Source organism: Entelurus aequoreus, linkage group LG07 (genome assembly GCF_033978785.1).
Source record: "Entelurus aequoreus isolate RoL-2023_Sb linkage group LG07, RoL_Eaeq_v1.1, whole genome shotgun sequence".
Taxonomy (NCBI): Eukaryota; Metazoa; Chordata; class Actinopteri; order Syngnathiformes; family Syngnathidae; genus Entelurus; species Entelurus aequoreus.
The window spans coordinates 78,418,611-78,443,742 of record NC_084737.1 but is presented as its reverse complement, the minus strand read 5'-3'; the positions used below and the strand labels follow the sequence as shown (position 1 = coordinate 78,443,742).

At 35.8% G+C, this 25,132-nt stretch overlaps 1 protein-coding gene across 2 annotated transcripts in view; it reads left to right on the top strand.

Moving 5' to 3' along the window:
• The first annotated feature begins 2,737 nt into the window (after positions 1 to 2,737).
• The window catches only part of fam131c (family with sequence similarity 131 member C), a 45,001-nt gene continuing 22,606 nt past the window's right edge, over positions 2,738 to 25,132 (top strand). For both annotated transcript variants that reach the window (XM_062052244.1, XM_062052242.1), the window contains exons 1-3: positions 2,738 to 2,951; positions 8,459 to 8,514; positions 20,271 to 20,355. In XM_062052244.1, the coding sequence (XP_061908228.1) occupies positions 2,921 to 2,951; positions 8,459 to 8,514; positions 20,271 to 20,355 (172 nt within the window). In that variant the 5' untranslated portion in view covers positions 2,738 to 2,920. The remainder of the gene's footprint in view (positions 2,952 to 8,458; positions 8,515 to 20,270; positions 20,356 to 25,132) is intronic.

The following is a 25,132-nucleotide window of genomic DNA, read 5'->3' as shown; positions in this document are numbered from 1 at the left end:
CAGTTTTAGTTTCGTTCCCTAAGCTTTAATGCCTTTTCTTAGGGGCACTCACCTATTGTTTATTTTTGGTTTTAGCATTAGATACCTCTTCACCTGCATGCTGCCTCCCACTGTCGTCTGCATATTGGGATCACGACAAACTATGTTCCGACATCTACAAAGCAATTAGCTACCGGCTGCCACCTACTGATACGGAAGAGTATTACACGGTTACGTTGCCGAGCTCTAGACAGCACCGACACTCAACAACAACACATCATTTGCAGACTATAATTACTGGTTTGCAAAAAATATTTTTACCCCAAATAGGTGAAATTACTTAATCTCCCACGGCACGGCTGAAAAACAAGGATCTAAGTTGCATTTAAACCAGTGTGGGTGGGCACGGGGAGCAGGTGGGTGAAGTGTCTTGCCCAAAGACACAACGGCAGTGACTAGGATGGCGGAAGCGGGGATTGAACCTGCAACCCTCAAGTTGCTGGCACAGCCGCTCTACCAACCGAGCCACGGAGTCCACTCTCTAAGGTAAATACTGTACATTTTTATTAGAAAACTACTGTAGTTGTTTGTATTACATACTATTGTAAAGTTTTTCATACAATATTTCTTATCTAAAAGTTGTTTTGTTCATTTTAAAAGGCTTTGTACAAGTTAAAATTGTGCTTTATTTAATAAATTTCATTGGGCAACATTGATTTGAGATACAAGTGTTTTGTATCTTAGAGCTGAAGTGAAGTGAATTATATTTATATAGCACTTTTCTCTAGTGACTCAAAGCGCTTTACATAGTGAAACCCAATATCTAAGTTACATTTTTTTTAAACCACAGTGGGTGGCACTGGCAGCAGGTGGGTAAAGGGTCTTGCCCAAGGACACAACAGCAGTGACTAGGTTGGGAGAAGCGGGGATCGAACCTGGAACCCTCAAGTTGCTGGCACGGCCACTCTATTAACCGAGCAATACCGCCCCAGCTCTGTCACTAAATCAATTAAGCTCGTAAATTGAGCTACTACTGTATTAGGTGCACATTCGTACATGCTTTAATGTTGATATTATATATTTAACACAGGAAGTAAACAATCAGTGGTTGCTGAGACATTGAGAGATGGTATATGATTCAATAAACTTGGCTTCTTCCTATTCCTTTTTCCAGACATGTTGAATTATTGCAAGTGTAAACGTGCAACATACTTGAATGTAGCGTAGTTAAGAAACATAATGTGCATAATGTGGAATGCAGTCGAGATAGGCTCCAGCACCTGCCGCAACCCCAAAAGGGACCATCGGTAAAAAATGGATGGATGGATGGATGTTGAATAATACATTTTATTCATTATTTATTTATTTTGGTAAATATTTTGGTAAATCTAAGAAAAGTGATATAATCCATGTAAACACACAAGTAGAGTAGAGTCAAATGTAATATTGCAAATTATCGGTATCGTTTTTTTAATTATCGGTATCGTTTTTTTTATTTTTTATTAAATCAACATAAAAAACACAAGATACACTTACAATTAGTGCACCAACCCAAAAAACCTCCCTCCCCCATTTACACTCATTCACACAAAAGGGTTGTTTCTTTCTATTATTAATATTCAGGTTCCTACATTATATATCAATATATATCAATACAGTCTGCAAGGGATACAGTCCGTAAGCACACACGATTGTGCATGCTGCTGGTCCACTAATAGTACTAACCTTTAACAGTTAATTTGACTCATTTTCATTAATTACTAGTTTCTATGTAACTGTTTTTATATTGTTTTACTTTCTTTTTTATTCAAGAAAATGTTTTTAATTTATTTATCTTATTTTATTTTATTAATTTAAAAAAAAAAGGACCTTATCTTCACCATACCTGGTTGTCCAAAGTACAAATACCCAGAACCCCTTGCAGCACTAACTCTTCCGGGACGCTACAATATACACCCCCGCTACCCCCAACTCAACCCCCCCCCAACCTCCTCATGCTCTCTCAGGGAGAGCATGTCCCAAATTACAAGCTGCTGTTTTGAGGCATGTTAAAAAAAATAATGCACTTTGTGACTTCAATAATAAATATGGCAGTGCCATGTTGGCATTTTTTTCCATAACTAGAGTTGATTTATTTTGGAAAACCTTGTTACATTGTTTAATGCATCCAGCGGGGCACCACAACAAAATTAGGCATAATAATGTGTTAATTCCACGACTGTATATATAGCGGTATCGGTTGATATCGGTATCGGTAATTAAGAGTTGGACAATATCGGAATATCGGATATCGGCAAAAAGCCATTATCGGACATCCCTACACACAAGTCCAGTCATTGACAGCGTACAAAAATAATAAGAAGACGACGACACAAGTGTGTTGTCGACAGACAATAAAAAAACCTACCATTACCATTATTTTGCTTGATATTGGTTTTTTTTTTCATGAGGTTTGCATCCTGGTAGGAACCAACTATTCTAGTCAGTGCGTCATTCAGGACTTTTTGCTATACAAGAAGTAGGAAACAAATGCCAACAAACAAAACATAAGCCCGCTTTGTTGCTTTTGACCTGGCAAAGATTTTGCTGTGTTATTTGTGTAAAAAAAAACGATTATGTTGCACACACTTTTCACAGCTTTTCCCTCCTTGTGAGAACAGGAGGACAATCGTGATGCAGAGGGGAGGGGATTTGTTGGAGACGTCACCAAATGTGCATTCATACTTTCCCCCCCATTTTCTGCCCTCTCTCTCAGAGAAAAACATCAGCCGACAGCTCATGTGGCTTTCGCACTTACGTGCCACCGCCGCCTTTAGCATCGTCTGGTCTGCCCTCTCTCCGCTGACATACTTCTTCTTCAACTCCTGCCTCTCTCGCCCTCCCGATGTGATCCAGCTCCGCCACCATGGGGACCAGATAACCGCCAGGCGTTGCAGGAACCATGGGGGGCTGCCTGTGCACAGGTCACAAAGGTCAGTGGCAGGGTGCATGCGTGTCCTTGTAAAGGTGTGGGTGTGGAACTGGAAAAGTTAAGAGCGCTGCTCGTCATGTCATCCCCGTAACACTGATTGACATCGCTGACATCTCCAATGCGGAGCTGGAGTGTCTACACCCCCCACCCCCCCAATACAATCTGACAGGCTTATTCATGACCTGAATCTATCATGGAAATTATGAGTGGGAAGCAAACCAATCCATGCCAAAAACTTATTTGCTCCCGTTCTCCAGGGAGGGGTGTGCCAGATTGATAAAGGCTTTTGTGAGCAAATGGCTTCACGATATGATAAATCCATGTAAAGCTCATCTTATTTGCATTCTGACGCTGCATGCTTGGATGGCACTGAGAGGAGGTGATGTTTACTAACAACATTCTCACCCAGCACCCGCCCTCTATTGTTAATGTTAGATCTGCTTCTTTTATACATTTTTCAACTTATTATTTGCTCTTGTGAAATATTCATGAGTCTAAAACTGCGATGCACTCGGAAAATATTCATATATGTGAGAAGCTAGCAGACACATAGATAGGACAGCAGGGGTGTGTTTGTGCATGCATGTGAGGGAAGAGATGGTGGGATTGAACGCCACAAGGACGGGGACAAATGGTGAAGCAAATATCATTGAATGAAGACAGAATTATTTAATTTGAACAATTATTTGATGATTATTTCATTTGTATTTATCATTATTCCATTATATATAGTTTATTATTATCATCCTCATCATATTAAAATTACTACTAGTAATATTTGTGTTAATTATTATTTTCATTATTATGTATTTATTATTACCAGTAGTAGTATTTATGTCAAACATAATCCTTATTATTGATATTATGTATTTATTATTAATCATAGTTGTAATTTTGGTAATCATCATTATGTGTGTTATTATAATTGTTTTATGTTTATCAGCCCTTTGAGACACTTGTGATTTAGGGCTATATAAATAAACATTGATTGATTGATTATTATTACTATTAGTATTTGTGTTAATATTGTTATTGTGTATCTATTACTATCATTATTATTACTATTATGTGTAGTAGTAGTAGTAGTATTAGTTCATTATTATTAATATTGTTATTATGTATTCATATAATTATTATTACTAGTAGTAGTATTTGTGTTAATTATTACCTTTACGTATTAATTATTATTAGTAGAATTTTTGGTAATTACCATTATTATGTATTTAATCATAATTATTTTATTATTATTATTTTTAGTAGTCGTAGTAGTATTTGTGTTAATCATTATTATTATGATTGTATTACTATTATTATTAGTACTACTATGCGTAGTATTAGTAGTAGTAGTTACCCACATATGTGGTCCTCTCCAAGGTTTCTCATAGTCATTCACACCGACGTCCCACTGGGGTGAGTTTTTCCTTGCCCGTATGTGGGATGTCGTTGTGGCTTGTGCAGCCCTTTGAGACACTTGTGATTTAGGGCTATATAAATAAACATTGATTGATGATTGATAGTAGTATTTGTTAATTATTATTATCATTATTATTGTTGTTATTATGTAATTATTAATACTACTATTAGGAGTAGTGGTATTTGTGTTAATTATTATCATTATTGTTATTATGTATTAATTACTATTATTATTTATTGGAGCTGTAATAGTAGTAGTATGTGTTAAATATCATTATTGTCATTATGTCATTATTATTTTTCTGAATTATTTTACAGTTAAGTTTTGCAGAAACCCAACCCCATAAAAACGTATGCTTTTGCAGTTTTAATTTTTAATTAAAACAGCATTATTATGTATCTATTACTATCATTATTATTACTATTATGCGTAGTTGTAGTTGTATTAGTTCATTATTATTAATATTGTTATGTATTCATATTCATATTATTACTAGCAGTAATATTTGTGTTAATTACTATCCTTATGTATTTATTATTATTATTAGTATTTTTGGTAATTACCATTATTATGTATGTAATCATAATTATTTTATTATTATTATTTTTAGTAGTCGTAGTAGTATTTTTGTTAATATTATCATCATTATTATTATGATTTTATTACTATTATTATTAGTACTACTATGCGTAGTAGTAGTTTTATTTGTTAATTATTATTATTATGTTTTTTATTATGTAATTATTATTACTACTATTAGGAGTAGTGGTATTTGTGTTAATTATTATCATTATTGTTATTATGTATTAAGTAATATTATTTTTTATTGGAGCTGTGATAGTAGTAGTATGTGTTAAATATCATTATTGTCATTATGTCATTATTATTTTTCTGAATTATTTTACAGTTAAGTTTTGTAGAAACCCAACCCCATATAAACGTATGCTTTTGCAGTATTTATTTTTAATTAAAACAGCATTATTATGTATCTATTACTATCATTATTATTACTATTATGCGTAGTTGTAGTTGTATTAGTTCATTATTATTAATATTGTTATGTATTCATATTATTATTATTACTAGTAGTAATATTTGTGTTAATTACTATCCTTATGTATTTATTATTATTATTAGTATTTTTGGTAATTACCATTATTTTGTATGTAATCATAATTATTTTATTATTATTATTTTTAGTAGTCGTAGTAGTATTTTTGTTAATATTATCATCATTATTATTATGATTTTATTACTATTATTATTAGTACTACTATGCGTAGTAGTAGTTTTATTTGTTAATTATTATTATTATGGTTGTTATTATGTAATCATTATTACTACTATTAGGAGTAGTGGTATTTGTGTTAATTATTTTCATTATTGTTATTATGTATTAACTAATATTATTTTTTATTGGAGCTGTGATAGTAGTAGTATGTGTTAAATATCATTATTGTCATTATGTCATTATTATTTTTCTGAATTATTTTACAGTTAAGTTTTGCAGAAACCCAACCCCATAAAAACGTATGCTTTTGCAGTATTTATTTTTAATTAAAACAGCATTATTATGTATCTATTACTATCATTATTATTACTATTATGCGTAGTAGTCGTTGTATTAGTTCATTATTATTAATATTGTTATGTATTCATATTATTATTATTACTAGTAGTAATATTTGTGTTAATTACTATACTTATGTATTTATTATTATTATTAGTATTTTTGGTAATTACCATTATTATGTATGTAATCATAATGATTTTATTATTATTAATTTTAGTAGTCGTAGTCGTATTTTTGTTAATATTATCATCATTATTATTATGATTTTATTACTATTATTATTAGTACTACTATGCGTAGTAATAGTTTTATTTGTTAATTATTATTATTATGGTTGTTATTATGTAATTATTATTACTACTATAAGGAGTAGTGGTATTTGTGTTAATTATTATCATGATTGTTATTATGTATTAATTACTATTATTATTTATTGGAGCTGTTATAGTAGTAGTATGTGTTAAATATCATTATTGTCATTATGTAATTATTATTTTTCTGAATTATTTTACAGTTAAGTTTTGCAGAAACCCAACCCCATAAAAACGTATGCTTTTGCAGTATTTATTTTTAATTAAAACAGCATTATTATGTATCTATTACTATCATTATTATTACTATTATGCGTAGTAGTCGTTGTATTAGTTCATTATTATTAATATTGTTATGTATTCATATTATTATTATTACTAGTAGTAATATTTGTGTTAATTACTATCCTTATGTATTTATTATTATTAGTAGTATTTTTGGTAATTACCATTATTATGTATGTAATCATAATTATTTTATTATTATTAATTTTAGTAGTCGTAGTCGTATTTTTGTTAATATTATCATCATTATTATTATGGTTTTATTACTATTATTATTAGTACTACTATGCGTAGTAATAGTTTTATTTGTTAATTATTATTATTATGGTTGTTATTATGTAATTATTATTACTACTATAAGGAGTAGTGGTATTTGTGTTAATTATTATCATGATTGTTATTATGTATTAATTACTATTATTATTTATTGGAGCTGTGATAGTAGTAGTATGTGTTAAATATCATTATTGTCATTATGTAATTATTATTTTTCTGAATTATTTTACAGTTAAGTTTTGCAGAAACCCAACCCCATAAAAACGTATGCTTTTGCAGTATTTATTTTTAATTAAAACAGCATTATTATGTATCTATTACTATCATTATTATTACTATTATTCGTAGTTGTAGTTGTACTAGTTCATTATTATTAATATTGTTATGTATTCATATTATTATTATTACTAGTAGTAGTATTTGTGTTAATTATTACCCTTATTTATTTATTTTTAGTAGTAGTATTTTTGGTAATTACCATTATTATGTATGTAATCATAATTGTTTTATTATTATTATTATTATTTTTAGTAGTCGTAGTAGTATTTGTGTTAATATTATCATCATTATTATTATGATTTTATTACTATTATTATTAGTACTACTATGCATAGTAGTAGTAGTAGTAGTATTTGTTAATTATTATTATTATTGTTGTTATTATGTAATTATTATTACTACTATTAGGAGTAGTGGTATTTGTGTTAATTATTATCATGATTGTTATTATGTATTAATTACTATTATTATTTATTGGAGCTGTGATAGTAGTAGTATGTGTTAAATATCATTATTGTCAATATGTCATTATTATTTTTCTGAATTATTTTACAGTTAAGTTTTGCAGTAACCCAACCCCATAAAAACGTTTGCTTTTGCAGTATGTATTTTTAATTAAAAAAGCAAAAACACAATAAAGCAAATGCAATTGTACTGTATACAAAGTAACATACCATATGTGCAGTAAAAATTATAATGATAAACAAAAAATATATGATCCTCGTGGAAAGGTAAAATTGAATGGTGGATGTTGCATTACTGTACATCTAGATTTGATACATAGTATTTAAATGTGTCTTAAAGACTTAAGTGCAAAGTACAAAAACGGACTATCACTAATAAAAGGACAACCCTAAAGAAAAAGAATGTCAAAGATAGATATGCTTTCATATGACAGTGTCTTATATGTGACTATGATGTAGAGTGAATGTGTATTTGGGACTGTGTTTAGACTTAAGTAAATTTAAGGTTATCGCACACCTCCTGTTGCTGGAGCGTTGCCATAGCAACAGCCAATTGTTTGATCCCACCTCTCAGGAGAAACCCTCAGTGTATGTGTGTGTGTGTGTGTGTGTGTGTGCCCGCTGACCTTTTTAACGGTGTTAATTCCCATTTGCTCTTGTCATTCGTATGCGCCTCATCATCACCATCAGTTACAAATGAAGTTGGCAGCGAGGTCCAAAGCCAAGTTGTGCATGCCAAGGAGCTCCACTTTAATGAATGTTTGAGGATTCAGCGCTCTCTCTCGTCTCGTCTAAAGTGGGCCTCCCTCGACCGCTGGCCCTGCAAATGAATAGAATGTGCACTGTGCTAAGGTCTTGAAGATGGCAGAAAGGTAACAGCAGTGTTTGCATGTGATTTCCCCGCAGAGCTCCACTATCCCATGACGGTGCTGCACGACGGTCAGCCTGCAGCCTCCAACAAGGTCAGTCAAGGGTCACACAAATCGGCCTTGTTCATGTAAGGATGCTAACTCACTTTGCTCAGTCACCAACAGTGGGGGAATAGTTAGTTTAGCTTATACTGTTCTGGCAAAAACATGAACAGCACGTAATCTAAGTTTATGTTCTGTTTCATTAAAGAGACGGAATGTCAACAAAAATCCAGCAAAAAAAAAAAAGTATTGAATAAAGTGAGTTGATTGAGTGGAAGAAGTACTCGGTGGCAAAAGCATGGACGTGAGAGGCAAGTCTTAGGAGGGATTTTGGATGTTCAGAGGCTGTCACTTGGCAACACCAAATTTCAGGTATTGTTATTATGATATTTTCAGTTTATATTGTAACAAATATCAAGCAAACAAAAAAACAATAAACATATAGTTATTTTGTACTGCTTTTTGACAGAGTTGAAGCATAACTTTTTGTCCTGGGGGCCGCATTGGGCTAAAAAAAATTGGCTGGGGGATGAAAGCCGACTGCATGTAAATTAACAATATATACAATATATAACCTATATCAGTGGTTCTTAACCTTGTTGGAGGTACAGAACCCCACCAGTTTCATATGCGCATTCACCGAACCCTTCTTTAGTGAAAAATAAAATGTTTTTTTTTTTCAAATTCAAGACTAAGTTATATGTTTTTGGTAACACTTTAGTATGGGGAACATATTCTAAGTAACAAAAACTTAATTTAGAGTTATTTGGACACTAGGGGTACATATTCTAAGTAATAAAGACTTAATTTAGTTATTTGGTTAGGGTTAGGGTCAGGGTTAGAGGGTTAGGGTTATAATAAGGCCATGCAGAATAAGGCATTAATAAGTACTTAATAATGACTAGTTAAGAGCCAATATGTTACTAATTTGCATGTTAATAAGCAACTAATTAATGGTGAATATGATCCCCATACTAAAGTGTTGCCATGTTTTTTTACTGGTGCACAAAATGAACCGTGCATGAACATCACTTTGTTCAAACAACAAAACCAACACAGTGCATAAACTCACAACAAATTACACACCTGCAAATCAGTCAGCTGTTGCCGTATCCGTAATACGCCCTATAGGGAGAAGTTTGTATTTACACGATGAGTCGGGTGTGTTTTGACCCCCGCCGAACCCCTGAGCCCGACTCACCGAACCGCTAGGGTTCGATCGAACCCAGGTTAAGAACCACTGATATATATATATATATATATATATATATATATATATATATATATATATATATATATATATATATATATATATATATATATATATATATATATATATTATTATTTGTTATTTATATATATATATATATATATATATATATATATATATATATATATATATATATATATATATATATATATATATATATATATATATATATATATATATTTATAAATAACAAATAATAATATTAACAAACAAGGGTATGGAGTGTGACTGAGCCAAAAGGGTGAAAGGGTGTACATGTGTGTGACTATGTGTAGGAATTAACTGCTGAGTGTTACCAGAGTGTTGAGCGAGAGGCAAGTCCAAAAGGGGCAGGGCAGGCTCGTAGATCTGTGAGACAAGCAGGTAGTCGGGGGTATAGCGAGGCGTCAAAAGGTCCGTGTCCAGGCGGGAGGTCGAGATCCAAGGGGCAGCCAGAGAACCAGAGGGGAATCACAGGGGAGACGAGACGCACAGCTCGTCACGTGGAAGGAAGGCAGAGGTACTCGGGAGGTGCACTCTGATGAGCGCACAGATGAGTGCCACAGGGCCGTGACACAAGGCTCTGTTTTAGGTCCTCTCTTTTTCATAATTTGGGCTATTCAACTGGCGAGTTCAGTTCGATAAACTCGAGAGACTCCAATTTTTGCAGAAGGTCCTGAAAAACAGCAGACCGCGCCTGTAAACTCTGACAAAATAAACAGACCAAAATAAAATGTCTACTGTAGAGGACGCTGGTTCTCCGGAATATACAAAACAAGACCAATAGTGAAGGGAGAAGTCTGGCCCACTGGTCTTTAGCTTTCTGGAAATGTGGCCCCCAAAACAATTTACCGTATTTTTCGGACTATAAGTCGCTCCGGGGTATAAGTCGCACCGGCCGAAAATGCATAATAAAGAAGGAAAAAGAACATATATAGAGTATAAGTCGCATTTTTTGGGGAAATTTGATAAAACCCAACACCAAGAATAGACATTTGAAAGGCAATTTAAAATGAATAAAGAATAGTGAACAACAGGCTGAATAAGTGTACGTTATATGAGGCATAAAGTTATATGAGGCGGTAAAAGTAGAAGAGAAAGTCAAACACAAATACAAATAGACGGAATAGAAATTGAAAGAGTAAATGAAACCAAATTTCTAGGTATAATGATTGATGATAAATTGAACTGGAAATCTCACGTAAAAAATATACAACATAAAGTAGCAAGAAACACGTCAATAATGAATAAAGCAAAACATGTTCTAGACAAAAAATCACTTCATAGTCTATACTGCTCACTAGTGTTACCATATCTGAGCTACTGTGTAGAAATATGGGGAAATAATTACAAAAGTACACTTCATTCATTAACGGTGTTACAAAAAAGATCAGTTAGAATAATACATAATGTTGGATATAGAGAACATACAAATCCTTTATTTATTGAATCAAAGATACTGAAATTCCACGACATAGTGAATTTGCAAACAGCTAAAATTATGCACAAAGTAAACTATAACCTGCTACCCAAGAATATACAACAATTCTTCTCAACAAAAGAGGAGAAACATAATCTTAGAGAAAAATGTAATTTAAAACATTTGTACGCACGTACAACACTTAAGACCTTCAGTATATCAGTATGTGGAATTAAATTATGGAATGGATTAAGCAAAGCAATCAAACAATGTACTAATATGATCCACTTCAAGAAACTCTTCAAACTTAAAGTGTTTACAAAGTACAAAGAAGAAGAACCATGACAAACATTTTCAATTTATTTCATCCATTCATTCATTCATTCTTAAAGTAATCTTACTTATCTCATCATATGAAATATGACTTTCTTCACCAATTATTATTATTAAATTCTTACTATTATTTATTTATTTATTTTTATTGTGATTACTTATGGAGTTTATTGTGAAAAAATTGAGAACAGGAAGTGAATAAAAAAAAGTTTCAGCAACTGTTATGTAAAGAAAAGGGGTAGGATTAAATAAGCTCTGCTTCTTCCTACTCCTTTTCGAACATGTTGAAAAGAGAAACTGGAAATTGTGATGTATCATGTTGTATGCTTGCATGTTCGAAATAAACTCAAACTCAACTCAACTCAACTAAATAACCAACTGAGAACGTGCCTGGTATGTTAACGTAACATATTATGGTAAGACTCATTAAAATAACTATAACATATAGAACATGCTATACGTTTACCAAACAATCTGTTACTCCTAATCGCTAAATCCCATGAAATCGTATACGTCTAGTCTCTTACGTGAATGAGCTAAATAATATTATTTGATATTTTACGGTAATGTGATAATAATTTCACACATAAGTCGCTCCTGACTTATAGTCCGAAAAATACGGTAATTGAATATCCCTGTTGTATGTATATGAAAGGGCCTCTTCCTATCATGGCGAAGCAGAATTCACCAAGCGTTGAATTGTTCACCCGCTAATAGGGAACGTGAGCTGGGTTTAGACCAGGCCTGGGCAATTATTTTGACTCAGGGGCCACATTTAGAGAAAGAAATGTGTCTGGGGGCCGGAATATCTAGCTATCTATGTATATATATATATATAAATATAAATACACGCACACACACACGTATATAAGCTGTGACAATCTGCTGTACAATATGTGTGTGTTTGGGTCTTAACACTAAACACTAATACAAAACCTCACAATAATGTCTGATTGAATGCTCAAAACGTTATGACAGACGGCCTTAGGAAACGGAATGGAATTTTACATGTTCTACTGAATGAGACACCCAGAATGTACATGAATAAAAAGAATGTGGGATTTACAATATTAACTATGAACGATAAAACACTGAATATTGACAACATATGAACGTCACACCCCCTCTCCATCCACATTATTTACAATCAAGCGAAACACAACAAAAATGCAACAAACACGCGAAGAGTAAAAAACAAACCCCACCTACAATCTGATATAATATCACTTTTTTTGTAGAACTTTGTCGTAAAAATCTCCTTCCGCGTCTGTCCCTGACACCTGCATTGCAGGCCGCTCTGGGAACACTGTGGAAACGCTCCCCACCCACACTGCTTGGTGCCTCGTCTGAACTGCTGCTAATTAGATTACCATCGTAACTAATTAGATTACCATAGTAACTAGTATATCATTCAAAAGCGCAGATTCCAACCATTGAAATACTTTGTATACCGTATTTCCTCGAATTAGCGCCCGGGCGGTAATTAATTTAAAACCTCTTCTCACTCCGGCGCTTACCAAAGGCATGCGGTAAATTTAGGCATGCGCTTATAAATTTGAGTGAGATGTAAGGATACCATCATGACATCGCTTAATGCCGCAATAACATTTAAAGCACAATGAATCATCCCGGAAGTTCTTTTTGTTCGGGTCTGAAAAGGCAATTATAACGTGACACTCTTTATTTTTACAAGGGGTCATTCAACAATTACGTACGCATTTTTCTGTGTGTAAAAACGCATGAAAAACAAATTGAAAATAAAACATGCTACTTTAATTCTTAACTACGATTGTAACAACAAACATTACTGTATACCAGTGTAAAATATACGCTGAACGAACATTTGCAATACCACAAACTGCGGGGTAACGCTAAAAATGTAGTAGGTGCATGACTTAACCGGCGGTAATTCTAGGCATACGCTAATTATTTTGCGAAACGAGTTTGACCCGGCGTTAATTCTAGGCATACGCTAATTATTTAGCGAAACGAGTTTGACCTGGCGGTAAATCGAGGCATACGCTAATTATTTTGCGAAACGAGTTTGACCCGGCGGTAAATCGAGGCATACGCTAATTATTTTGCGAAACGAGTTTGACCCGGCGGTAATTCTAGGCATGCGGTAATTATTTTGCGAAACGAGTTTGACTTGGCGGTAAATCGAGGCATACGCTAATTATTTTGCGAAACGAGTTTGACCTGGCGGTAATTCTAGGCATGCGCTAATTATTTTGCGAAACGAGTTTGACCCGGCGGTAAATCGAGGCATGCGCTAATTATTTTGCAAAACGAGTTTGACCTGGCGGTAAATCGAGGCATACGCTAATTATTTTGCGAAACGAGTTTGACCCGGCGTTAATTCTAGGCATACGCTAATTATTTAGCGAAACGAGTTTGACCCGGCGGTAAATTGAGGCATACGCTAATTATTTTGCGAAACGAGTTTGACACGGCGGTAATTCTAGGCATGCGCTAATTATTTTGCAAAACGAGTTTGACCCGGCGGTAAATCGAGGCATACGCTAATTATTTTGCGAAACAGGTTTGACCCGGCGGTAATTCTAGGCATGCGCTAATTATTTTGCAAAACCAGTTTGACCCGGCGTTAATTCTAGGCATACGCTAATTATTTAGCGAAACGAGTTTGACCCGGCGGTAAATCGAGGCATACACTAATTATTTTGCGAAACGAGTTTGACCCGGCGGTAATTCTAGGCATGCGCTAATTATTTTGCAAAACGAGTTTGACCCGGCGGTAAATCGAGGCATACGCTAATTATTTTGCGAAACGAGTTTGACCCGGCGGTAATTCTAGGCATACGCTAATTATTTTGCGAAACGAGTTTGACTCGGCGGTAAATCGAGGTATACGCTAATTATTTTGCGAAACGAGTTTGACCCGGCGGTAATTCTAGGCATGCGCTAATTATTTTGCAAAACGAGTTTGACCCGGCGGTAAATTGAGGCATACGCTAATTATTTTGCGAAACGAGTTTGACACGGCGGTAATTCTAGGCATGCGCTAATTATTTTGCAAAACGAGTTTGACCCGGCGGTAAATCGAGGCATACGCTAATTATTTTGCGAAACAAGTTTGACCTGGCGGTAATTCTAGGCATGCGCTAATTATTTTGCAAAACCAGTTTGACCCGGCGTTAATTCTAGGCATACGCTAATTATTTAGCGAAACGAGTTCGACCCGGCGGTAAATCGAGGCATACGCTAATTATTTTGCGAAACGAGTTTGACCCGGCGGTAATTCTAGGCATGCGCTAATTATTTTGCAAAACGAGTTTGACCCGGCGGTAAATCGAGGCATACGCTAATTATTTTGCGAAACGAGTTTGACCCGGCGGTAATTCTAGGCATACGCTAATTATTTTGCGAAACGAGTTTGACTCGGCGGTAAATCGAGGTATACGCTAATTATTTTGCGAAACGAGTTTGACCCGGCGGTAATTCTAGGCATGCGCTAATTATTTTGCAAAACGAGTTTGACCCGGCGGTAAATTGAGGCATACGCTAATTATTTTGCGAAACGAGTTTGACACGGCGGTAATTCTAGGCATGCGCTAATTATTTTGCAAAACGAGTTTGACCCGGCGGTAAATCGAGGCATACGCTAATTATTTTGCGAAACAAGTTTGACCTGGCGGTAATTCTAGGCATGCGCTAATTATTTTGCAAAACCAGTTTGACCCGGCGTTAATTCTAGGCATACGCTAATTATTTAGCGAAACGAGTTCGACCCGGCGGTAAATCGAGGCATACGCTAATTATTTTGCGAAACGAGTTTGACCCGGCGGTAATTCTAGGCATGCGCTAATTATTTTGCAAAACGAGTTTGACCCGGCGGTAAATCGAGGCATACGCTAATTATTTTGCGAAATGAGTTTGACCCGGCGTTAATTCTAGGCATACGCTAATTATTTTGCGAAACGAGTTTGACTCGGCGGTAAATCGAGGTATACGCTAATTATTTTGCGAAACGAGTTTGACCCGGCGGTAATTCTAGGCATGCGCTAATTATTTTGCAAAACGAGTTTGACCCGGCGGTAAATCGAGGCATACGCTAATTATTTTGCGAAACAAGTTTGACCCGGCGGTAATTCTAGGCATACGCTAATTATTTAGCGAAACGAGTTTGACCCGGCGGTAAATTGAGGCATACGCTAATTATTTTGCGAAACGAGTTTGACACGGCGGTAATTCTAGGCATGCGCTAATTATTTTGCAAAACCAGTTTGGCCCGGCGTTAATTCTAGGCATACGCTAATTATTTAGCGAAACGAGTTTGACCCGGCGGTAAATCGAGGCATACGCTAATTATTTTGCGAAACGAGTTTGACCCGGCGGTAAATTGAGGCATACGCTAATTATTTTGCGAAACGAGTTTGACACGGCGGTAATTCTAGGCATGCGCTAATTATTTTGCAAAACCAGTTTGGCCCGGCGTTAATTCTAGGCATACGCTAATTATTTAGCGAAACGAGTTTGACCCGGCGGTAAATCGAGGCATACGCTAATTATTTTGCGAAACGAGTTTGACCCGGCGGTAATTCTAGGCATGCGCTAATTATTTTGCAAAACGAGTTTGACCCGGCGGTAAATCGAGGCATACGCTAATTATTTTGCGAAACGAGTTTGACCCGGCGTTAATTCTAGGCATATGCTAATTAATTTGCAAAACGAGTTTGACTCGGCGGTAAATCGAGGTATACGCTAATTATTTTGCGAAACGAGTTTGACCCGGCGGTAATTCTAGGCATGCGCTAATTATTTTGCAAAACGAGTTTGACCCGGCGGTAAATCGAGGCATACGCTAATTATTTTGCGAAACAAGTTTGACCCGGCGGTAATTCTAGGCATGCGCTAATTATTTTGCAAAACCAGTTTGACCCGGCGTTAATTCTAGGCATACGCTAATTATTTTGCAAAACCAGTTTGACCCGGCGTTAAATCGAGGCATACGCTAATTATTTTGCGAAACGAGTTTGACTCGGCGGTAATTCTAGGCATAGGCTAATTATTTTGCAAAACGAGTTTGACCCGGCGGTAAATCGAGGCATACGCTAATTATTTTGCGAAACGAGTTTGACCCGGCGTTAATTCTAGGCATACGCTAATTATTTTGCGAAACGAGTTTGACTCGGCGGTAAATCGAGGCATACGCTAATTATTTTGCGAAACGAGTTTGACCCGGCGGTAATTCTAGGCATGCGCTAATTATTTTGCAAAACGAGTTTGACCCGGCGGTAAATCGAGGCATACGCTAATTATTTTGCGAAACAAGTTTGACCCGGCGGTAATTCTAGGCATGCGCTAATTATTTTGCAAAACGAGTTTGACCCGGCGTTAATTCTAGGCATACGCTAATTATTTAGCGAAACGAGTTTGACCCGGCGGTAAATCGAGGCATACGCTAATTATTTTGCGAAACGAGTTTGACCCGGCGGTAATTCTAGGCATGCCCTAATTATTTTGCAAAACGAGTTTGACCCGGCGGTAAATCGAGGCATACGCTAATTATTTTGCGAAACGAGTTTGACCCGGCGGTAATTCTAGGCATGCGCTAATTATTTTGCAAAACGAGTTTGACCCGGCGGTAAATCGAGGCATACGCTAATTATTTTGCGAAACGAGTTTGACCCGGCGTTAATTCTAGGCATACGCTAATTATTTTGCGAAACGAGTTTGACCCTGCGGTAAATCGAGGTATACGCTAATTATTTTGCGAAACGAGTTCGACCCGGCGGTAATTCTAGGCATGCGCTAATTATTTTGCAAAACGAGTTTGACCCGGCGGTAAATCGAGGCATACGCTAATTATTTTGCGAAACAAGTTTGACCCGGCGGTAATTCTAGGCATGCGCTACTTATTTTGCAAAACGAGTTTGATCTGGCGTTAATTCTAGGCATACGCTAATTATTTAGCGAAACGAGTTTGACCCGGCGGTAAATCGAGGCATACGCTAATTATTTTGCAAAACGAGTTTGACCCGGCGTTAATTCTAGGCATACGCTAATTATTTAGCGAAACGAGTTCGACCCGGCGGTAAATCGAGGCATACGCTAATTATTTTGCGAAACGAGTTTGACTCGGCGGTAAATCGAGGTATACGGTAATTATTTTGCGAAACGAGTTTGACCCGGCGGTAATTCTAGGCATGCGCTAACTATTTTGCAAAACGAGTTTGACCCGGCGGTAAATCGAGGTATACGCTAATTATTTTGCGAAACGAGTTTGACCCGGCGGTAATTCTAGGCATGCGCTAATTATTTTGCAAAACGAGTTTGACCCGGCGGTAAATCGAGGCATACGCTAATTATTTTGCGAAACAAGTTTGACCCGGTGGTAATTCTAGGCATGCGCTAATTATTTTGCAAAACGAGTTTCACCCGGCGGTAATTCTAGGCATGCGCTAATTATTTTGCAAAACGAGTTTGACCTGGCGGTAAATCGAGGCATACGCTAATTATTTTGCGAAACGAGTTTGACCCGGCGTTAATTCTAAGCACACGCTAATTATTTAGCGAAACGAGTTTGACCCGGCGGTAAATCGAGGCATACGCTAATTATTTTGCGAAACGAGTTTGACCCGGCGGTAATTCTAGGCATGCGCTAATTATTTTGCAAAACGAGTTTCACCCGGCGGTAATTCTAGGCAGGCGCTAATTATTTTGCAAAACGAGTTTGACCTGGCGGTAAATCGAGGCATACGCTAATTATTTTGCGAAACGAGTTTGACCCGGCGTTAATTCTAGGCATACGCTAATTATTTAGCGAAACGAGTTTGACCCGGCGGTAAATCGAGGCATGCGCTAATTATTTTGCAAAACGAGTTTGACCCGGCGGTAATTCTAGGCATGCGCTAATTATTTTGCGAAACAAGTTTGACCCGGCGGTAATTCTAGGCATGCGCTAATTATTTTGCAAAACGAGTTTGACCCGGCGGTAAATCGAGGTATGCGCATACTATATACCCGGCGGCAATTCAAGGAAATACAGTAGTTCAAGACATCACTGCACATCATAATGGCGGCTACATTTTCCATCTTAAAGATCTAATCTAAAAAAATTATTTGGGAATGTCCGGCGGGCCATATTGAAAAGCTTAACGGGCCGCATGTGGCCCCCGGGCCTTAATTTGCCCAGGTCTGGTTTAGACTGTCGTGAGACAGGTTAGTTTTACCCTACTGATGATGTGTTGTTGCAATAGTTTTATTGCAACAAGCAGGAGGAGGAGGTTAAAATGTCAATGCAGGGTTCAGCCTATGTGTTCCTCTACACCAGTGGTCCCCAACCACAGGGCCGAGGCCCGATACCGGTCCGTGGATCGATCGGTACCGGGCCGAACAAGAAATTAAAAAAAAATAAAAAAGTGTTTTATTTTTTATTTTATTAAATCAACATAAAAAACACAAGATACACTTACAATTAGTGCACTAACCCAAAAAACCTCCCTCCCCCATTTACACTCATTCACACAAAAGGGTTGTTTCTTTCTGTTATTAATATTTCTGGTTCCTACATTATATATCTATATAGATCAATACAGTCTGCAGGGATACAGTCTGTAAGCACGCATGATTGTATTTTTTTATGACAAAAATAAATAAAAAATAAATAAATACCGGAATTTCCGGACTATAAGCCGCAACTGACTATAAGCCGCACCAGCTAAATTTAGGGGAACATACAGATTGCTCCATATATAAGCCGCACCCGACTATAAGCCGCAGGGTTTTGATGTGTAATTAGCGTAGTATATAGGGGTTCCTGCTACCACGGAGGGGATTGTCGGGACAGAGATGACTGTTTGGGAACGCAAAGCGTCCCATTTATTAACAATAAATCTTTCAATCATTCAATCAAACTTTCACATCTTTGACATGGCGAACAGCATTCGTGCAGAGTACAAATAATACAACGGTGCAAAGTAATACAAAGTGCTCACCTGTACGTTATCAAAATAACCAGCCTACCGGTATATGAAAAGTCAGTCTTTAATCATTGTGTCATCGTCTTCCTCCTGCGTACTAAAACCACCGAAATCCTCTCCGTCGGTGTCGGAGAAGAACAGGCCGTAAATAAGCCGCACCCTTGTATAAGCCGCAGGGACCAGAACGAGGGGAAAAAGTAGCGGCTTATAGTCCGGAAATTACGGTACCATAAACCCCCCCTGCGTGGGACACATTTTCAAGCGTTGACCGGTCCGCAGTTACAAAAAGGTTGGGGACCACTGCTCTACACAACAGGAGCATGCTAGTGTGTTTCTCATATTTCAGGCGCCAGTATGCTGTCGTTCCTGGGCCGCCACTTGAATAGCCTTGCTTACTGACAGTCAAAACAAGGGAAGATGTCCCAAAACTTTTGTTTGAAAAAAAGAGCCTCCTCTACCTTCTGGCAATCCTTTCTACTTGCACCACCTTGTAAAAACACCTGCAGGAATGGTGAACAAAAAGAAATCAATGTCAGTCACGCAGTGTCCCTTGCCTGTATCGACTGCATCTATTTTGGTTGGGTTTTACACAGAAGATCTACCTTTAACATGCAGGTGTGGATGCTGCAAGAAACAAAACAACAGCGTAAGTGTGGGCTGTTATTGTCAATTTCTTCTGCAGAATACAAAGGTGGTGAGTTGGTGTGCTGGAGTCATGCACATGCTCCTGTTTCAGATGAAATGACTGCACCTAGTCCTCCACCTGCAGCACAGACAGACAAAGTTCACGCGACAAAAATAGACTTGCTGGGGTTTAAAATGTCACGCTCTTCTATATGATATACTTCTGTTACCTGTGCAGGATGGCCAGGCTCCATCTAATGGCCCAACGACAGATAAAAGCGACCACTATGGAATTGGCGAGCTGGCCACCTCCTCTCTGTTCGGTGAGACTGCACACACACACACACACACACACACACACACACACACACACACACACACACACACACACACACACACACACACACACACACACACACACATACATTTTCTTGCCTACTTTGTGTGGACCCACGTTTGGTTAGTAGGTTGTGAGGGCCCCCCTTTCCACTATAGCTAGAATGATGAAAAAAAATATATCTAGCACTAGATGGGAGTAGAGAGTTGCAACCTCACTTCAGAATGCAAAACACACAAAGTAAAAAAAATATTTTACTTCTGTAGGTGTGAGGACCAGGCAAACGTCCTCACAAGTCAAAAGGTCCTCACAGAAAGGGTGGTTTGTCAAGTGTATGTCCACACAAGGATGGTGAAACAAGTGCACACACACACACACACACACACACACACACACACACACACACACACACACACACACACACACACACACACACACACACACACACACACACACACACACACACACACACACACACACATATATTCTTGTATTTGTTACCTTCTTGAGACCTCAGAAAAATGCCTACCTCTTTAGGACCAGCCTTTTTAGATGTATAAAGATTTGTATTTACAATATTAATTATTTTTGTAAAAAAAAATGTTGTCCTGTCCAGTATTTACAACATTAATAATATATACATACTATGCAAATATAAAAAAGCTTGTTGTGAAAAATGAGTTGGAATTTCACAAGAAAAAGGTCCCAGTTCCACAAGAAAAACTTGGAATTTTGGCAGTATTATAATAAAAGTCGTAATTTTACTCAACGCAAGTCAAAATTTTACAAGAAAAACGGAACATTTGTGCGATATTATGATAAAAGTAGGAATTTTACTCAACAGTCGCAATTTTACAAGAAAAGCTTAACATTTTGGCAATTTTATGAAAAGAGTCATAATTTTACTCCACCAAAGTGACAATTTTATAAGAAAACTTTAAACTTTTGGCAATATTATAATAACAATCTGAATTTTTACTCAGCAAAATTTTGACAAAAGTCATCATTTTACTCAAAAAATATTTTACCAGAACAACAAATTGGCAATATTGTGATAAAAGTCGGAATTTTGTACGACAAATGTCACCATTTTGCATTCAAAAGTAATAATTTTACATAAAAAAGTAATACTTTTATGAGAAAATATTGCAATATAACAGAAACAGAAAGAAGTCGACACATTGTGAGAAAGACTGATTTTAGTTTACTTTTTAAATTCTTTGTTTGTAACTGTTTTTTAATCTTCATTATTAACTTTGAGTTATTATAGTATGTCTCTGTATAATATATCCATCCATCCATTTTCTACCGCTTGTCCCTTTTGAGGTCGCGGGGGTATGTTTTTTAAAATTAATTTTGGCCAAAGGTGGTGAATTTCAATTTCTTACACACATTTGTTGTTACATATGTTGACCAGAGGGGGAGCACTTTTAAAAGCGACACACAGTCAATTTGAAAAATCCCTCCTTTTCGGGACCAGCCTCATTTTGATAGATTTCACCACCAGGGGTGCAAATGAGACATTCTCTATTAGATGCAATGGTTTTCTGTATTGGGACCATGATTTGGGTCCTAACTTGTTCACCGGTCCTCATATGAAAGGTACTTTTCCTTGTTGATGTCTCGAGAAGGGTAGAAATACACACACACACACACACACACACACACACACACACACACACACACACACACACACACACACACACACACACACACACACACACACACACACACACACACACACACACACACACACATTCTTGTATTTGTTACCTTCTTGAGACCTCCGAAAAATGCCTACCTCTTTGGGACCAGCCTTTCTAGATGTATAAAGATTTGTATTTACAATATTAATTATTTTTTTATGTTTTTTTGTCCTGTCCAGTATTTACAACATTAATAACATATACATACTATGCAAATATAAAAATGCTTATTGTGAAAAATGAGTTGGGATTTCACAAGAAAAAGGTCCCAGTTCCACAAGAAAAACTTGGAATTTTGGCAGTATTATAATAAAAGTCGTAATTTTACTCAACGCGAGTCAAAATTTTACAAGAAAAACGGAACATTTCTCCGATATTATGATAAAAGTAGGAATTTTACTCAATAGCAGTCGCAATTTTACAAGAAAAGCTTAACATTTTGGCAATTTTATCAAGAGTCGTAATTTTACTCCACCAAAGTCACAATTTTATAAGAAAACTTTAAACTTTTGGCAATATTATAATAACAATCGGAATTTTTACTCAGCAAAATTTTGACAAAAGTCATCATTTTACTCAAAAAATATTTTACCAGAACAACAAATTGGCAATATTGTGATAAAAGTCGGAATTTTGTATGACAAATGTCACCATTTTGCATTCAAAAGTAATAATTTTACATAAAAAAGTAATACTTTTATGAGAAAATATTGCAATATAACAGAAACAGAAAGAAGTCGACACATTGTGAGAAAGACTGATTTTAGTTTACTTTTTAAATTCTTTGTTTGTAACTGTTTTTTAATATTCATTATTAACTTTGAGTTATTACAGTATGTCTCTGTATAATATAGCCATCCATCAATTTTCTACCGCTTGTCCCTTTTAAGGTCGCGGGGGTATATTTTTTAAAATAAATTTTGGCCGAAAGTGGTGAATTTCAATTTCTTACACACACTTGTTGTTACATATGTTGACCAGAGGGGGAGCACTTTTAAAAGCGACACACAGTCAATTTGAAAAATCTCTCCTTTTCGGGACCAGCCTCATTTTGATAGATTTCACCACCAGGGGTGCAAATGAGACATTCTCTATTAGATGCAATGGTTTTCTGTATTGGGACCATGATTTGGGTCCTAACTTGTTCACCGGTCCTCATATGAAAGGTACTTCTCCTTGTTGATGTCTCGAGAAGGGTAGAAATACAAGAACACACACACACACACACACATTCTTGTATTTGTTACCTTCTTAAGACCTCCGAAAAATGCCTACCTCTTTAGGACCAGCCTTTCTAGATGTATAAAGATTTGTATTTACAATATTAATTATTTTTGTAATTTTTTTTGTCCTGTCCATTATTTACAACATTAATAATATATACATACTATGCAAATATAAAAAAGCTTGTTGTGAAAAATTTGTTGGAATTTCACAAGAAAAACTTGGAATTTTGGCAGTATTATAATAAAAGTCGTAATTTTACTAGAAAAACTGAACATTTGTGCGATATTATGATAAAAGTAGGAATTTTACTCAATAACAGTCGCAATTTTACAAGAAAAGCTTAACATTTTGGCAATTTTATGAAAAGAGTCGTAATTTTACTCCACCAAAGTCACAATTTTATAAGAAAACTTTAAACTTTTGGCAATATTATAATAACAATCGGAATTTTTACTCAGCAAAATTTTGACAAAAGTCATCATTTTACTCAAAAAATATTTTACAAGAACAACAAATTGGCGATATTGTGATAAAAGTCGGAATTTTGTACGACAAATGTCACCATTTTGCATTCAAAAGTAATAATTTTACATAAAAAAGTTATACATTTATGAGAAAATATTGCAATATAACAGAAACAGAAAGAAGTCGACACATTGTGAGAAAGACGGATTTTAGTTTACTTTTTAAATTCTTTGTAACTGTTTTTTAATCTTCATTATTAACTTTGAGTTATTACAGTATGTCTCTGTATAATATAGCCATCCATCAATTTTCTACCGCTTGTCCCTTTTAAGGTCGCGGGGGTATATTTTTTTAAATAAATTTTGGCCGAAAGTGGTGAATTTCAATTTCTTACACACACTTGTTGTTACATATGTTGACCAGAGGGGGAGCACTTTTAAAAGCGACACACAGTCAATTTGAAAAATCTCTCCTTTTCGGGACCAGCCTCATTTTGATAGATTTCACCACCAGGGGTGCAAATGAGACATTCTCTATTAGATGCAATGGTTTTCTGTAATGGGACCATGATTTGGGTCCTAACTTGTTCACCGGTCCTCATATCAAAGGTACTTCTCCTTGTTGATGTCTCGAGAAGGGAAGAAATACAAGAACACACACACACACACACACACACACACACACACACACACACACACACACACACACACACACACACACACACACACACACACACACACACACACACACACACACACACACACACACACACACACACACATTCTTGTATTTGTTACCTTCTTGAGACCTCAGAAAAATGCCTACCTCTTTAGGACCAGCCTTTCTAGATGTATAAAGATTTGTATTTACAATATTAATTATTTTTGTAATTTTTTTTTGTCCTGTCCAGTATTTACAACATTAATAATATATACATACTATGCAAATATAAAAAAGCTTGTTGTGAAAAATTTGTTGGAATTTCACAAGAAAAACTTGGAATTTTGGCAGTAGTATAATAAAAGTCGTAATTTTACTAGAAAAACTGAACATTTGTGCGATATTATGATAAAAGTAGGAATTTTACTCAATAACAGTCGCAATTTTACAAGAAAAGCTTAACATTTTGGCAATTTTATGAAAAGAGTCGTAATTTTACTCCACCAAAGTCACAATTTTATAAGAAAACTTTAAACTTTTGGCAATATTATAATAACAATCGGAATTTTTACTCAGCAAAATTTTGACAAAAGTCATCATTTTACTCAAAAAATATTTTACTAGACCAACAAATTGGCGATATTGTGATACAAGTCGGAATTTTGTACGACAAATGTCACCATTTTGCATTCAAAAGTAATAATT